At 29.5% G+C, this 18,441-nt stretch overlaps 1 protein-coding gene and 1 long non-coding RNA gene across 2 annotated transcripts; both read right to left on the bottom strand.

Annotated features, from left to right (window-relative positions):
- Positions 1-5,689: 5,689 nt before the first annotated feature.
- LOC136090838 (uncharacterized) lies at positions 5,690-6,115 on the bottom strand. The gene has a single exon (XM_065817815.1). The coding sequence runs from the start codon at positions 6,113-6,115 to the stop codon at positions 5,690-5,692; it is 426 nt and encodes a 141-aa protein (XP_065673887.1).
- Positions 6,116-6,288: 173 nt separating this feature from the next.
- LOC136090518 (uncharacterized) lies at positions 6,289-10,085 on the bottom strand. Its single transcript, XR_010643460.1, has 2 exons — positions 7,979-10,085; positions 6,289-7,829 (listed from the first exon to the last, which is right to left on the bottom strand). It is a non-coding gene; the product is annotated as an uncharacterized LOC136090518 (long non-coding RNA).
- Between the last annotated feature and the right edge of the window lie 8,356 nt (positions 10,086-18,441).

Below are 18,441 nucleotides of genomic sequence, written 5' to 3'. Positions count from 1 at the left end.
GTTTACACACGATTTTGAGTTCATACCATTTTTTGATTAAAATTATTTTGTATAAAATAATTTTAATCAAAAATATCTTTTTTTTGCTAGATTTTTTTAAATTTTTATCATTAAGATTTTACTAAATTTACTGTTCAGTGAATTTTTTATTAAAAGAAATCTTGGAATGATGCAGTGTTTAACACACCTTTGAAGAAATACTCATTGGTTTTTTGATTTTGCTGCGTTTTTCTTTGAATTTTTTAATGCGCTGATGTTATAGTATAAGCCTATACCTATTGTCAACATTTGTATAAGAATAAGTTTTTATACTATAACAATAGTTTTAACTTAATTTAATTATAAAAAAATTTGCCTAAGATGTTAACTTTTATAAGTTACTAAAACTTTCTATAACTACTATAACTTTCGTTATATTTTAATTAAAACTTCGTTTTGAAAGCATAGTTTTCATTTTGTTTCGTATACGCTAAACCTAATTAGGCACTTTCGTACGGGGTAGGTTTGGCGTATGAGATTTCGGTGCCATCTATATAGGGGATAAATGAATCAAACCGTTATGATATAATAATATATAAACTCTATCTTTTTTTAATAAAAAACAATGGATGATACTCCGAATAAAAAAAAAACGATTGTATAAAAAGGTTAACTGACCAAGGCTTATCTACAAGAGGCACTTTACATGAGCTACGTATCAGAATAAATAAATTTAAACTGTATCCTTTCCTAAGTCAAAAACTAAAAAGAAAAGCAGAAAGACGTTTTTTATTCGTAACCTTCTTGAATCCTACAAGCATCCCACTTTTAAATGCTTCTTGGATTAGTGACGATTCGTTGTACCTTTTTATAACTTCATCTATACTTTAAAGGTATGCTTTAAATATAAGAGAAGGCAGTTTAGGACAACAATAAAAAAGGTATTCTTTTTTGAAGAGCAAAAAAGTTGTGAGTGTTAAAGCTTTAACAGATTTTAGTTCACCTAATGCGTTGTTTGTAAAGAGGACTTATAAAAAAATCTCACGGGGAACAAATGGATGACTTAGCGCCAACTCAGCCTATACAACGAACATGTTGAAATGAGATAATTTGACGCAAAGTTTAAAAGTCTTTAACAAAAGCCACTAAACCTAAATTAAAAAAATTAAAAATTCCCCATCCCCAACCCTTTTATTACCCAAGCCCCCCCCCCCCCATCCATCATTTTATAAAATCTGAACTAAAATTCCCACTCTCCTTTTAGTCCCACCCCTCCCCTTGTATTAAGGATTCGAGATTTACTTTAAAAACAAAAAATTCCTCTCTACAAAATCTTCTAAAAAAATACTGTTCCTAAAACAAACATAAATAATGACAATAAATCTGCAAGCGATGAAAGCAATAGTATTCAACAAAATTTAGACAATTAAGATATTTGAAAGTTTTAAAAATTCTGATGTAGTACCTAGTTTGAAAAAAAGCACTGTTATTTTTTCGAAACCAGTCTTTATATCAAATACTATGCCATGTGGTTTCTTTACTTTTACAAAAGTTGACTCATATGGCTCATGTCCTGATAAATTGGTATCTCCAAACTTGTTACTTTAAATAAAAGTCAGAGAAAAAAAGTCAAAACAACTACTTGCAAACTTATCTAAATCACCTGGCTGTTTTATTCAAACACGACTTCAAATGGTATGTACGCAATCCATCTTTCTCATACCCTATCATCCTGAATCAAAATCTGCAAAGTAGTTCCTTATCTAGAAAAACAACATTTTTTGGGATGTAGTAAAATGTTTAATAGACAGTATCCTTTTAAACACAACAATATCAGACTGGCCACATAAAGAGTACTAATTATTTGCAGCTTTAGAAAAGGAAAACTTTCGTCGAATTCCCAACTTTAGAAGTATTAAACCACTACGCATCCATGTTAATAAGTTGTTGCGTAAAATAACTATAATAAACTTCAACACAACATTAAACAATTAAAAAAAATTAAATTTAGGCGGTTTTAAAAGTTTTTTGCATAGTGGATTTCCAATTTTGCATAATGGATATAAAAAAGTATAAATTTATTTTATTTGTTTCGATTTGAAAATTTTTAAAACTTTTTTTAAAGAGATTTAAAATAAATTCAAGAGTACTTGATAAATCCATTTATAATTCAATTAAATGTTTGATAAATATTTAACTTGATATTTAATGTAAACAATTTATGTATAATAATATTTTTTATGTTTATTAAATATAAAACATATAATTTTTGTTAGAAATGCATTAATTCAGCTGCTATCTAGTTTGTCTGATTTAGAATTTTGTGTTACTCAAGAAGCTCCTTCCCATCCCTACAAAAAAATTATAATATAAAATTAAAATATATACTATAAGTATACTATATTATAGTAAAGGACTTCCATAATGTGAGTACGTACTAAACCACTAATTTTGCCGTCCCTCCCCATCATTCTTTTGTACAAAGCAGCTTTTTTTTTTCAAGACCCGTATATGTACATAAAAATTTCAAGACCGCCTTGTAAAAACATTAACAAATCAAACTTTTTTTTTTTTGAAGCTCGCTTTCATTTCTCTTAGGTGTTTAATACATGAGAGAGGACGTTTATTAATTATCGGAAATTTTTCCCTCCCATCGCAAGCTTATTGAGTTTAATATTTTTCTCAAAACTATATATATATATATATATATATATATATATATATATATATATATATATATATATATATATATATATATATATATATATATATATATATATATATATATATATATATATATATATATATATATATATATATATATATATATATATATATATATATATATATATATATATATATATATAGTATATATATATATATATATATATATATATATATATATATATATATATATATATATATATATATATATATATATATATATATATATATAATCTTTGAAAGTCATTTTCTTGTTATACGTTAAAATATGGGTAGAATTCAATAAATACGGCTGCATATAAATTCTTTTTAAAATATATATATATATTTTTTAATAGTATATAATTATTTCGATATTTTGCTGATCTATCGTGATCAGCGTCATCAGGTATAATAAATAAAATAGTTACAAAGAAATCGTTATAGTAAAAACAAACCATTAAAAAGATAACACTAAAAAGCCAAAATATAATACAAAAAGTTTTCTCAAATAACTGACGTCAGCAGATTTTATTAAAAAATGGCCCCCAGGTTTTAGTTGTCACGTTATCACCGTCATCCTGATTGAGAACCACATCACCATTTCTCAACTCCTGTCGAACCCTAGCTTTGCTTATTTCGAGTGACTCTCTGATTTTCCGAGTTCGATATTCTAAAGCTACAGATAATGTTTTGGGGTGCAACCAATTAAACTTACCATGGCATGTTTTGGAATATTCAGTTGCACCCGAACTGGACCATTTATTTGACAATATAGAAAAGGTAGCTAAAGAATCTTTTGCACACCCAAATAAAAGAGCAAGATTCGACAACCTTGCTAAAGTTCTTTATAGAAGCTCAGAAAATCTTGAAACTTTTAAAGAAACTAAAATACGTTGGTGAAACTTTTATTGTAAAAAAACATACGAAAAAACTTTTGGTATGTTTTGGTTATTGTAAAAAAACATGCCAAAAATACATACTTTAAAATGTATCCATCAGATTGTAACCTACCAAGGATTTACGGAATGATTAAAGCTCACAAACCAGAAAAAGATTACCCAATGCTCCCCGTTGTATCAACAATTAACACACCACCTTATGGAACATCTGATTATCTTGTTAAAGTTATTCAACCGACTCTGAACAAAAATAAAAGTAGACTTATGAATTCTAATAGTTTTGTATATGAAGCTAAGCTATGGATAATAGATCCTAACGAAGTTCAAGTTTCATTTGATATAGTCAATTTATATCCATCCATACCCATTGACGAAGCAATTCCGGTTATTATTGATATATTGAACGCTGACATTGATGACTTAAAAACTCGAACTAAACTTACTCTTGCAGACATTCACCAATTAATTGAACTTTCATTAAGTATATGCTATTTTTTATATGAAAACAATATCCGAGTAATACCTAATTCAGGTCCTATAGGTTTATCTTTAATGGATGTTATGGCGGAAGCGTTTTTACAAAATATAGAAAGAAAGGCCCTTAGCATAGCAATTGTTTATACATCCGAACCAAAACTTACAAGAGATATGTAGATGATTGTCACGCTCGCTTCGCTTCAATAAAACAACAACAAATGTTCCTGAACATCCTTAATGAACAACATCCTGCCATAAAATACACAGTGGAACTTGAAAACGACCTCAAACAACTCAATTTCCTAGATATTAATATTACAAACACAGGCTCTGGAGCTTATGAATTTCAAATACATCGAAAAGAAGCTTTTACAAATGTTCAACTTAAACCTAACTCGAACATTAATCCTAACATTATTATTGGCGTTTTCAAAGGATTTTTATGTCGTGCAAAAAGAATTTGCTCTCAAAAACACCTTCAAAAAGAAATTGATTTTCTAATAGACATATTTGTTGAAAATGGCCACGACAAGAACATTCTAAATAATATTACTATAGACTATTTAAAAAACGGTTCAAAAAACACCACATGTTAACTATTAGATACCCAACCCTTTATAAAACTACCTTGGATACCAATTGTTGGTCCAAAACTTCGTAAAGAATTTCGAAAACAAAACATAAAGATTATTTTCAGATCAGCTCTCAATTTAAAAAATATTTTTTGCAACAATAAAACTAAACTACCACTAAACACAAACCCTGGCGTATACCAGCTAAAATGTTCATGCGGTTCGATATACATTGGTGAAACTAAAAAGAAGGTGATATCGAGATGTATTGAACACCAGAAAAACAGCTTAAAAGAAAAATGGTCCAGTTCGGGTGCAACTGAACATTCCAAAACATGCCATGGTAAGTTTGATTGGTTGCACCCCAAAATATTATCTGTAGCCCCAGAATATCGAACTCGGAAAATCAGAGAGTCACTCGAAATAAGCAAAGCTAGGGTTCGACAGGAGTTGAGAAATGGTGATGTGGTTCTCAATCGGGATGACGGTGATAACGTGACAACTAAAACCTGGGGGCCATTTTTTAATAAAACCTGCTGACGTCAGTTATTTGAGAAAATTTTTTGTATTATATTTTGGCTTTTTAGTGTTATCTTTTTAACGGTTTGTTTTTACTATAACGATTTCTTTGTAACTATTTTATTTATTATACCTGATGACGCTGATCACGATAGATCAGCAAAATATCGAAATAATTATATATTAATAAAAAATATATATATATATTTTAAAAAAAATTTATACGCAGCCGCATTTATTGAATTCTATGTTTTTATTGTATTTATTGTATTATATGTTTCTTCAGTGATATCTTTTTTATATTTCATATTTTTTTGTGCTAAAACAAAAAGATATATTACATGTGTAACTTGTCATCTTACAAAAAAAAATAATTTTTTTTTTAATAACGGTTATATATTAACGTAAAACTTTTTTTCTCTCACAATGTAAACCAATTTATCACAATCTTAATAATCATCATAAAAAAAAAAGTTAATCTTACAATATTTTTTTTATTCTGTAAAAAATTAACTTTTTACAATGTTTTATTATCGTTTACTTGGCCATTGATTGATCCAAATCCGCCATTTCCTCTCTCTCTGTGTATGATAACTGGTTATCGGAAACGATCAAGAACATTTTCGGCGAAAAACTTTGCAAAAATACAAGTTGAGCAATTGCCAAATCTTTACTAATTATAAAATTAGCATCGTTGCTGTTTTTTAACAAGACAATAATTTCTCCTCGATAATCGCTATCGATAACCCCTCCCACTACTGTTATATTTTGTAAGGCTAACGATGATCTCGATGACAATTGTCCGTAATAACCTGCGGGAATTTGCATTCGGATGCCTGTAGGCACTTTAACGGTTTGATTCTTCAATAAATACACATCTTCTAACGCAAAAATATCGTAACCAGCGCTACCCATTGTAGCTTGATTTGGCATTTTTGCCGTAGCACTCAAAGACATTAACATTTTTTTAGTTTTTTTCTAAAATATAAAAATAGTTTATTTAAAGGTTGCAGTTTTAAAAAGCCTGTTTTTTAAAATGTCTTATAGTCTCCTTTAAATGTTAAAAAAAAGAATAAAAATATTTTTAATAAAAAATAAATGCTGTAAACTAAACAACAAAACAAAAAAAGCGAATATGAAGTCATTACTTTTTTTTTTTAAAAAGAATCAATACAATTTTTTTAATCTAAAAAATGTTTTTTAAATAAAATTGAATGCATTTCATTATCTTCTTTTAATTTTTTGTTTTTTTCCTTTAACTTTTCTATTACTTCTTCATACTGCTCTTTTGCTTTAGAAAAACTTTCTATGTCCTTCTCTAAAACGTGAATCTTCATATCTCTATTTGGGATCAAACACATGATTGCAGATGCCAATTTTCCTATATCGCTTTGGTTGTAACTTAAAAGAATAAGTGATTCTTTGAGCTCCGATGTTGAAACGTTATTATTTTCGACTACTTTTTTAAAAACCGCCATTTCGTTTTCTGACAAATCAATATTGAGTTGCTCTTTTAAAAATATTCCCAATTTTTCACATTTTAAAATGGCGGAGTCATTATTTTTCGCCCATTTGTCAAAGCTATTTTGCATATTAGTCATCAAAACTTTTATAACGTCCTTCAATTCTTCAATTATTTTCTCTTGTTTTTGCAGATTTCTAATTAAAACACTCGAAAATTTTCCGATATCTCCTTCATGTAAGCTCAGCGTCGTTAATTCTTGTAAGAGCAGCGTTAACGATTTATATTGATTTTCATCTTCACTCGCAATGATTTTAAAAAAAGATCGCAACTCCGTCTCATTCAGGTTTACTGTTATACAGTTTGCTGACTTTTCAAATTTTTCATCTTCAAGCGTTTCCATGTTTTTTTTTTTAAATAACCTAAAATATACAAACAATAAATTTTAAAAGAAATATTGGAATGACATTAAAAAATGGCATTATTTTAAGTAGATTTTTTGTTTTTATAAACAAAACTGCAAAAAATTTTTATTTTTTAAAAGACTTACTGGTTTTTTAAAAGTCTTTTTTTATAAACATCTTTTTTTATAAAGAAAAAACACACAAAACAAATTAATAAAAAAATATATATTTTTTTAATTAAATTGCGAATACAGGCGTGCTTAAAATTTTAGTGAAAGATATATATTTTTTACAGCTTCGTAATTTGCAATGTTCGTTATGGTTTTTTTGTAGCTTCTATTTGACAATCGTCGAGGTAACAATTAGCACGCACTAAATAACTATTAAATAATTCAACCATATCGTAATGAAATCGGTCTTCTTCCAAATCAGAACGCGACAAACGAAAACTAGTCGTTATTAACTCATAATGGGCCATTTTTTTAAAATAAACTTGTTGCAGATAGATGTAAAGAAATATCAACCATAGCTTCTCCTCATATTTGCAATGCGCTATTGGTCCAACATAAAATGCTTTTCGATGTGAAAACTCGGTTGAAGCTTTTTGTAATTTCGCAAAAATCGAATAGTTTAATTATTCCCAAGTGGGTGCAAATAAATTGGTTAAAGAAAAATATGGACTTGGCGCTCTCACTTTTTCCAAACTGCTATCTAACTGTTCAACGTCTTCGTAACTCATTTTACCGTACAAAAAATACTTTGAAACACGACATTTTGTAAGATGTTTTGAACTTCATTTTTTATGTTTAACCTACAAAAAAATTAATAAAAAAATTAATTTATAGAAATAACTAAATTTATAAAGCAAAAAAATAATAATTTAAATTTTTTTATATATTTAATAAAAAAGACTTTTTCAAATATTTAAAAAAGTATATTTTAAAAAAAAACATTTCTTACATAGAAAAGAAAAAAGTTTTTTCTCTAAAGCCACGTGTCTGTAATTCCGTAATTATCATCGTGTGTTTTTTTATCCAAAAGTTCAAGCGCACAAGAACAAGCGTCGTTAAAAGTCGATAAATTTTCGTCTAATTTCAAATTAAAGCCTAAAAATCCTTCAAATTTTTTTTCAAGTAATCTATAAATGTAGACCATTTGTTGCCGTCCCCACTTTTCATTTCGTCTTGAATTTTTAAAAAATCCTCACTCTGCATAAACAAATCCTTTCTTATAATATCTGACCTACCGTTGGTTTCACAACAAAAAGAAAAAGTGTATTTTAAAACGTACTGCCATATGAATGCAAGATAGCAAAAAACTCACAAAAAACTTATAACCAACGGCGGATTATCGTAGCAACTTGCAAAAACATTAACACCATACGCGCAACCGTCCCTACTTTGGTAACTAGTACCAGGGTCCAATATTAAATCGATAAGACAATCTATTTTTTCACATCCCTTTAATCTTGATCTTTGAACTCGATCACGATCATTAGCTAATATACTTGATATGTATCGGTAAAGCGACATCTCGTAATAATAGTAGTTGTCATCACTTTGAATGTTTCGTTGAAGACGAAATGTAATATTTACTTTTCTTTTCCTCAACTCATAAACAAATTGAATACGCTCTAAAAATACCTTTAACTTTGACTCCACCGTAACCGAGTTGATCATTTCGCTTTTTATTATTTTCATATTTTTCAAAAAATAAATATAAAAAATAACTTCGTAAACTTCAGCATCAAAATCAGAATACGTTATCTTTTTTAACGTTTGCAATTGTTGACGAATAATCTGTGTACAAAAAACTACTATATCACAACTTCTCATGATTTGTTTGTCGAAAATATTCTGCAGCGATGTCATAAATGCATTGCAATTGTGAATCTAAATAAACTATTCTAAAAAAGAACAAGGCTCGTATGAACAGTTTCCAAATCCAGCACACAACTCGCTCGAATGAGCCATTAAAAAGCTTCTTAATGCAAAATATTTTTATTTTCTGTGAAAAAACAGAAAAAATTTGAAATAACAAAAAATAAAACATTTAAAAAAAGAATAAAGATAAACAATAGCAATATGAATACAATAACAAAGATAAACAAATAAAACATGCTGTTTTCATGGTTTTTTTTCAAAAAAATTAAAAAAGAATATTTTTATTGTTCAAAAGCAAACAAATAAAAATAGGTTGTTTTAAAAGGTTTTTTAAAAAAATAATGTTATTTTATAAAAATATTTTTTGCATTTCTTTGCTTTCAAATATATAATAAAAAAAAGAAAATAACAAATAATTTTTAAAAATCTTTTTTCCAAAAAAAATAAAATACTTTTTATTAATTGTCTTCCTCATCTGAAACTATTTTTTGTCTTCTTTTTTTTGTTTGCGGTTCCTCAATGTTATCGATCGAAACAGCTATCTGTTGCATCACTGCATTTGCATTTTTGATCTTTTCATCGATGAGAACATTTTCAAATTCAGTAGAGTTAGCTGTTTCATATTCAAAGTGATACGAATGAAATTGACTAACTGCGCCAACCTCCATTTTTAAATACTCGTTTGCTGTTTTTAACTCTGTGCCTTTTAAAACAAGATATTCGTCGTATACTTCAATCTGATACTTGCGCAACAATGGCTTAAATTGCGACAAATTTTTTGCATTTACTTTTTTCTTTCTATCCAACCTGAAAAACTTATCTCGCACAACAAACACTGTTTCCCCCTTCTTGTTAACTCTAGTCACGTTAGGAAAATGCGCACGGATGAAAAACTGTCCGACAAGCGAATTATTCAAAATGTCACTTGAGAAGGATATACCAGTATGCTTCGATTAAAGTCGCTTCCATCACGAAAATTAAACTTTTTTTTATTTGGTCGTATTGGGCAATCCTTCGCACTGTCGCCAAAAAATACGATGACTTATTTTGAAATTCAACATCTGAGAATTGATAAATTCCTGGTGCAAAAGAATCGCTACCAATAAATTTTGCAGTTTTCTTTTACGTTCTTTTCTTCTTTACTTTTGCGAGCTTGTGACTTTGTTAGCTTCAACTTGTTTTTTGATTTTTTGCTGCCAAAAGTACCTCTTTTTATATGTTTTTTTAAATCAATAACGCCAATTTTTGTCAACATCGATTTTTTTATCTCACCGTGCTTTTTTTTAAAAAATATTATCTCTCAGTTGTTTTTTCAAAAAATTTAATTCATTTTGTAACATAACTCTGCGTCAGATGACTTTTTATTTCGAAACTATAGTCTCAAAACTTGACTTTCATTTTCATAATTCTTATTAATCTCGCCGTTGGTTTCTTAAAATAATATTATTACACAGTCGCTTTTAAACTCTAAAACGTACCTTGTAACTTCCATTTGTAAAACTTAAGCCATGTCAGAGGACACTCGATCCTTTTTTCTACTTTCATCTTTACGACATCCACTTTTTATAATGTAATAGTTTGCCAAATATTTTTTCTTACAACAGCGAGTTTTGCTTAAATAAACATTTTTGCAACGTCGCAAAAGTAAACAACAAAGCGAAAATTTTTGCGGCTTATATTTTTTAAACATTTTTTTATTTGCTATGTCTCAAGTAGTCTTAAGTATTTTTCGTCACTGCTTCATATAAAAACAACACAATTTTTTGAAATTTTAAAAAAACAAAGGGGGTAAAAATGAACAAAGATCAAGAAAAAGCTTATATCCTTTGTTGAACAACGAAAATGTTTTTCTCACAGGAAAGGCTGGCACTGGAAAATCGTTTACGATCAATGTCATCTACGAGCGGTTTTTAAAGTCCAAAAAAAAACATGGGTAACGGCAAGTACGGCTATCGCTGCGCAAATGTATCCTGAAGCAAGCACAGTTCACTCGTTTGCTGGACTCGGCTATGAACTCGAGTCCGTTGCCGTTATTTTAAAAAATATCACTGACGTGGTAAAAGAACGTATCAAGACCGTTCAAATGTTAATTATAGACGAAATATCCATGTTACCTGTACATATATTAAAAACATTAAATATAATATTAAGAAACATTAAAAATTCCAATCAACTATTTGGTGGATGCGTGTTGCTCGTTGCTGGAGATTTTTACCAGCTGACGCCAGTGGGCGGGGAAACACTGTTGTTTGAAGATCCTTTCTGGAAGGAGTGCCAATTTGTTAATGTCGAACTCGTAAAAAACTTTAGGCAAAACAGTTACTTTTCAAACACATTTGAACAACGTACGAGAGGGTGTTCTTTGCGAGTCTACGTTTGCTTTTTTAAGAAAAAGATTGGAGCCCGCCGATAAGCATTTGGATCCTACTTTCACCAGGTTGTTCATCTATAACAAAGATCGGATTGCGCACAACGAGGAATATTTAAAAAAAAACAAATTTTCCTGATTTTGTGTTTAAAAGCGAAATAAAAACATTTAAGAATTTCAAAGTCGATGAAAAATGGGCATTTAAAACGCCGCAAAGTGTGACGTTAAAAAAAAGGAGTACCCGTTATATGTGTTCGAAATATACCCGAGCTAGGCATTGTTAATGGCACGCAAGGCGTTGTAAAGTCAGTGAATCAAGAGCGAGTCGTCCTGACGGTAAACGAACAAGAAATTGTAATCACGCTCCAAACGGAAATGTTATATGACTCTAAAAGAAACGTTATGGCCGAATGCAAAGGAATGCCTCTTGTGGTAGCCTACGCACTCACTATTCGCAAAGTGCAAGGTCTCACTCTTTCAAAAGTTGTTATTCATTTAAATAGACCACAGTTTACGTGGCATTTGTTTTATGAGGCTCTGTCGAGAGCACAAACACGCAAAAGCATTTACATTAAAGCCCAACAATCATTTTATCAAACTTTTTTAAACAATATTAAAATTCACCCGTCTGTTGAGTCTTTTTATTTAAACTTAACTAAACGTTTGCCTGAAGATAATAAACTTTGTAACAAGCGTATTAAATTAGAAATGTAAATTGCACGTTTTTCAAATAATATTTATACTTTTTTAATAAAAAAACATGTGTAAAATGATATCATAAACAATTTTTTAAAAAACATTGATTTTATTAGTTATTTGTTTTTTATAAACACAGTAAAAACCACGTCCTCTGCGTTATTTTGAAGAGGAACGTATTTTCTGTTTTCCTCTCGCGCTCTTTTATATTCTTCAGAATGTCGAACGGAATCTTTGCTTCGAACCTTTTTTTTTCTTTTTTCTTCTCGCGCTTCTGCATACTCTTCAGAATGTCGCACAGTAGCTTTACTTCTAGCCATTATTAAGCATTATACGATGAATATTTTTTTATATTAATTTTTTTTTACTTTTTATATTTTATAACCCGTTTTTATTATATACCGTATATATTATTTTGTTATATACGCGCCTCGCCGCCCTTGACACCTGTCAAAGCCAACCTTTCAACACCTACTAACACCTGATAATCACACTTTTAACACCAACACCCTGCTAACGCACCTGATAATCACGCTTTAAACACCAACACCCTGCTAACGCCCCTTCTAACGCCACCTTTCAACACCCTTTAAACACGTTAACCTTTCAATCCCCCAACCTTTTTAAACACCAACTTTTTTAAACACCAACCTTTTTAAACACCAACCTTTTTAAACAATTTTTATAAGAAGAGAGAGAATTGTTTTATATCCTTATATTGTTCTAAAGTAAGTTTTCAATGAGACTATGCCATCATCATTGAGCTTTTTCTTTTTACATTATTTATAAAATTATATAAACTTAACGTTTATTTTTATGATGGTATTAATTTATATAGGCAAGTTACTGTTTTGAAAAAATGCAGAATGAAAAACGTTTAAAATGTTACACTATGTTCAATGAGAAAAAATAATAATAATAATTCGAACTTTTCAAAACGGGTAATGAACAAATTTTTTTTTAAATTGCCGCAAAGAGGCAAGCTACTAGACCTCCAAGCCACGAAATATTACTTTTCTGGCTGGGTTAAGCGGTTTCATAGCTGGGTAGCCGATATATTTCCATAATATAAATACAAATAACAGGGGCAAGATTACTTAATCCTTTTTTTTTTTGTTATAAAAATTTGGCCTTCTACTACAATTTCAATATAAGTGATTATTTTGACAAAACAGACAATTGTTAATTAAATGAAATCATTATTATTATCAAAGTGGGTGGTAAATTTTTTTTCTTTTTATTTTATCAATAAAATACTTTATCATTTTGTGCAGTTAAACAAATATTAAGCATTAAACATGAAATTAGTCCAGTTGAAGGAACAATTTGCAACAATAATTGTAAAAATACAAAATAACTTTATATTAGCCGTGGTTTAAAACTGCTCCTACAAATCACCTTATAAAGTGATATGAGCTCTTTCTCAGAATCAAGAGGTCTGAGGTTCAATGTCAACTCTGACCTAATTCCTAGTTACCACTTCCTAGTTAAATTGCTCTTCCACGCCTAATGTAAAGCTTTGCTAACCCGCCGTCTCAGTTGTTTCTGGCACTAGTTCTGACTCTATTTTATATTTTTAAATTTTTTAACAGAGACAAATTTCTCTAAATTATCTAAATCTATTTGTTGACTTTATTAAAGACAAGTACAAAAACAACCCTGAGTTAAGTTAACTTTGTGCGATAAAATTCGTGAACTAATGAGAAATATCTTAAGAAGTTTACTAGTTTTGATTTATATGTTTACTAGTTTATGATTTAATTATTAACTAGTTTGTTACTTATTTTTTCAATATTTTACAACTGGTCTATTATAAACTTAGTTTACAAAATTAAAAGCGAAGAAAATTAAATCAACTTTTATTCATTTTAATTCTAAGTATCCAATCACAACTTTGAATAAATTTTAACAAAAAGTTGCGTAACTTTAAAGGCAAAGAACACGCTGCAAAGATTTCTAGAGTTGTTTAAAATGTTAAAAACTGAAGTCGAAAGTTAATCATAAAAAAATAGCAAAAACTGAATTGTTTATCAAAAAATTATTTAAGAATAACTGGTTAAACAAAAAATATAGAATTTTAAACCCCCAAAAATTACATAACCGTGCGTAAAATGTATTTTTTAATGAAAAAGATCTCTTTTTTTATTTATTTATCCTATTATCTTTCCTATCTCCTTTATCTTCTTCTAATTCCGATCTAAAAAGAAAACTTATCATATATATACATATATATATTACTGTTACCCGCAGTACCAGGAATTAGCTAAAAGCTAATGTTTATAATATAATTTAATATTGCAACTCTGAGTTTCATGTGCTATCACTACTATCAAGCAAATAGTAAAAATTTAATTTCGCTACTTTTGCTACTTGCCTGATGATTGCGATAACACATGAAACTCAGAGTTTGCAATATTAAATTATATTAGTTCTAGTTTATCTATTGGGCACTCTTTTAAGTATACAATATTATACATAATAATATAAAGACTTTTTCTTTATTCATAAATATACACTAACATATATACAGTATTGGACAAAACTTTGCGACCATCATCGGAAAAGCTAAAAAGTGTTCCTAATTTTACATGTCTTAAAAACGAAACGAACTATACTACCACAGCAAACAGTTCAGGAATCTGGAGTCAAAGCATGCCATGGCCTGAGCAATCAGCTGACAGGTTACAGCACACAGGCATAATTTCGTTGACAAGTGCCATTTTGCAGCGGACAAAACAAGTGCAACTTTTTTGGTTTGTTTCATTTTCTTAAGTCTGGTCCGTGTCAACGTCACGGAAGTTTTTTAATAATTAAAGGAAGTATCCAGAAGTTTCCAGAAGCATGCAGAAGCTTCCAGAAGTTTCTAGAAGAAGCTTTTTCTAGAAATATCCAGAAAAATTGAGTAGCATCCAGAAGCTTCCAGAAGCATCGAAAAGAAGCATCCAGAATCTTCCAGAACAGGTTTACACAAGCTCATTTTACTATATAAGAGACATGTAAATCGACATGTAATTCAGTCAGTATATGGAAGTCAATCAGTCAGTATTATCAAGACAGCTTATCGAAGTGAGTTTTATCAAAGTGTTTTATCGAAGAACATCAATACAAGAAGTGAAACACAACAAGTGTTTCATTACATCAATACAGTCCACATCTAACCAAGACATTGTTGTATCATCACAAGGTAAATGTGACACGGTATGCCTTGGGAAGCGTGATTATTTATTTTTATTACTTTTATGACTTTAAGTGCAAAAATGGCTCCCGACAGTCTTGGATTGGAACTAAGAAAGAAAATTATTGGCCATTACGTAAGTGGAATGTCACAAAAAAGTATTTGTGATAAATATCGCGCGAAAAAATGGACTGTATCAAGACCATGTTCCAAATATCGTTCTCCGGGGTTGTTGCCAGCAGATAACAAAGGTGTAAGACCGCGTTCCACCACTTCTAGAGAGTATTCTATGATCGTAATATCTATCAAGAAGGATCCCTGGATATCATCAGTCGAGATACAAAAGCAATTAGAGCTGCCTGTATCGGACCGAACAATCAGACGACGTGCTGTTGAAGCCGAATTGTTTTCTGACGCCCTGCAAAGAAACCGCTGAGATCACTAAACTGTTTGCTACATCTCATATTGACTGGAATGTGCAGAAATGGCGAACTGTCCTGTGCAGTGATGAATCGAAGTTCAACATCATTGGGAGCGATTGCATTTGCCGTGTACGTCGACCGGCCATAAAACGCCTTGATTTACGTTACTGCCATAAGACCGTAAAGCATGGTGGAGGCAATGTAATGGTCTGGGGGTGTTTTTCTGCTAACAGTCTAGGTCCAATACATCGAAACGATGGAATAATGGACCGTTTATTGTATAAAAAGATCCTGAAAGATTTTATGTTACCTCATGCTGAATGGAATATGCCAATAAAATGGGTTTTTCAGCAAGACAACGATCCGATACACACTGCAAAAGTAGTCAAGCAGTGGTTTCAAGACAACCACCTATCGGTGATGGATTGGCCGCCTCAATCTCCGGATCTCAATCCTATCGAAAACCTTTGGGAGATCGTCAACCGCAGAACTAATCGTGAAGGTGTTCGCAATAATGATCAACTGTTTCAACAAATCCAAAAGTCCTGGGCAGCGATTCCACAGAGTTTCATTGATCACCTGATCGAATCTATGCCTCGAAGATGTAAGGCTGTGATCAACAACAAAGGATTCGCCACGAAATATTGATAGCGAAATACAGCTTATTCAACATTTTTGTCGAGTTGCACTTGTTTTGTCGAGAAGGTAATCAACTTTTTTTAAAAACTTTTGATTAACTTATTAGTTTTCTTGAACAAATAATGAACTTTGTGATGAATAAAACTTGAAGAACTTTGTCTCTAAACAGTTACATAGTTATTTCTCTAAATTGAAAAAATGCAGCACTTTTATATAAAGAAACTAAATTAGCATTATATAGTTGCACTCGTTTTGTCCGATACTGCATATATATATATATATATATATATATATATATATATATATATATATATATATATATATATATATATATATATATATATATATATATATATATATCTTAAATATGGAAAACGTTCAATAACTAAATCAACTTTATATAGCCATTTAATGCATAAATACAACGGCTGCTTAAATAAAATGCTGCATAAATAGAACGGCTGCTTAAAAATACACTCATACAAGCTCCTAGAAAAACAAATAACAATGTGAATTTTCAATTTTCGTTGCCCTAAAATAAGGTTTTTAAGAAACTGTAATGAACCAAGTTTAATGCAGCCGTTCCTAATTTTATTTATTAACCTGGTCGTTTATATTTAGCAGCTGACTTTAAAAAATTTAGAACGGCTACTCAGAACTTCATTATTACCAGCTGCTGTAACAACTAATAACAGCATTCGTTTTCAATTTTCGCTGCTGTAAAACAAGAATTTTATAAAACTGTTATGAAGGTATTTTAAGGCACCCATTCGTTACTTTTATTATTCAGATTTATGTTTGTATTTAGTAGCTGACCTTAAAAAAATGCCGGCGCTTAATCAAAGTCCACCACTTGATTGCTTGGATGTATCTTGTGTGCTTATTTTTTTTGCTACTCTTTTTTTAGACAATTTTTTAGAACCAGCCCTTTTCTGACGTTATTCATTTTTTCCAGATCAGGATTGAGTATTTTTATTATGTTACAACCGCTTGAAAGATCACTAACAGTATATATGTATATATATATATATATATATATATATATATATATATATATATATATATATATATATATATATATATATATATATATATATATATATATATATATATATATATATATATATATATATATATATTACATTGATGTATTGGTTATGAGCAAATCTTTATTCACCTATTTTTGAGCAACTGCCTTTGCCGCGAGCATTTGCTTTTTCAGCTTTTCATTTTACTCAGGAAAATTGCTTGTGAGCAATTGCTATTTTTTCTTAAACACCCAGCCTATTGTATCTAAGTTAACAACAAGTAAAATTGATAAAACAGTAGGGGGGAGGGTTGAAAAAAAAAAATAATTATTGAAAGAATAATGCCAAAGAGGTTTATTTATTTTTCAAAAATAAATAAACCTCTATTCCCGTGTATTAAGCACCTGAGATTAATCAAATAATAATGTAAAAGTAAAATATGGTGCTCAAAAGTAGTAAGGCTTTTATAAAGCTAGAGTCTTTCCATTAACTATTTGTTACAATAAACTAAGGCATAGAAGTTGTAAACTTTATTTGGCTATAAAACTTGGAGATCTGAAAACCAGTCGTGTCATCTTAAAACTATGCCGTAATGAGGTTGGTATTATATGATCTAAATTAGAAGTCACAACTTCAGCGTAATTATAACAAAATAAAACAGAAGATTACACTTAATGTTTTTATTATAAGAAAATTTAAAATTTATGATTATTTAAAAAAATGTAATTTTAATTAATGGTAAATTTAGCTGTTAAGCATAAAAGGTCTGTTGCAGTGCGAAACATTACGAAAATAAATCCTAAAAAATATTTAAATTGGCAATAGAAAACTAATTACTATCGTTTCTAACAGATTTAGCAAACTAAGTATGAAGAAAGTAATTATATTGTTTGAGAATAATTAGGAAAATAATTCTCAAGTTTAAGATTTTCATTATTACGATATTAGTATATTTAAAAATGAGTACTAAATTATTAGATATAGTTACGTTGCTTGATAGTAAGTGTAGTGATTATTTGAAGAGTAATTTTTTTTTCAATCTATCTTAAAAATTAGGCATGAGTGTTTTGAAGGAAAAAAACGCGCCCTGGAACATTTGAATCCGTAATGGAGGATATAGTTTTCTTAATTGTGTTTCTTAAATGAGCGGTCTCTCCGCGATCTTTATGCTATCTTTTTAAAATGTTTAACTCAATGGCCGATTGAGTTAAA

This window comes from Hydra vulgaris, chromosome 14, assembly GCF_038396675.1.
Source record: "Hydra vulgaris chromosome 14, alternate assembly HydraT2T_AEP".
Classification (NCBI taxonomy): Eukaryota; Metazoa; Cnidaria; class Hydrozoa; order Anthoathecata; family Hydridae; genus Hydra; species Hydra vulgaris.
This window is presented reverse-complemented; position numbering and strand designations above follow the sequence as displayed.

Bases quoted from the DNA above. Each gene is read 5' to 3' on its own strand.
- LOC136090838 (XM_065817815.1), bottom strand. From the start codon at position 6,115: ATGTTAATGTCTTTGAGTGCTACGGCAAAAATGCCAAATCAAGCTACA.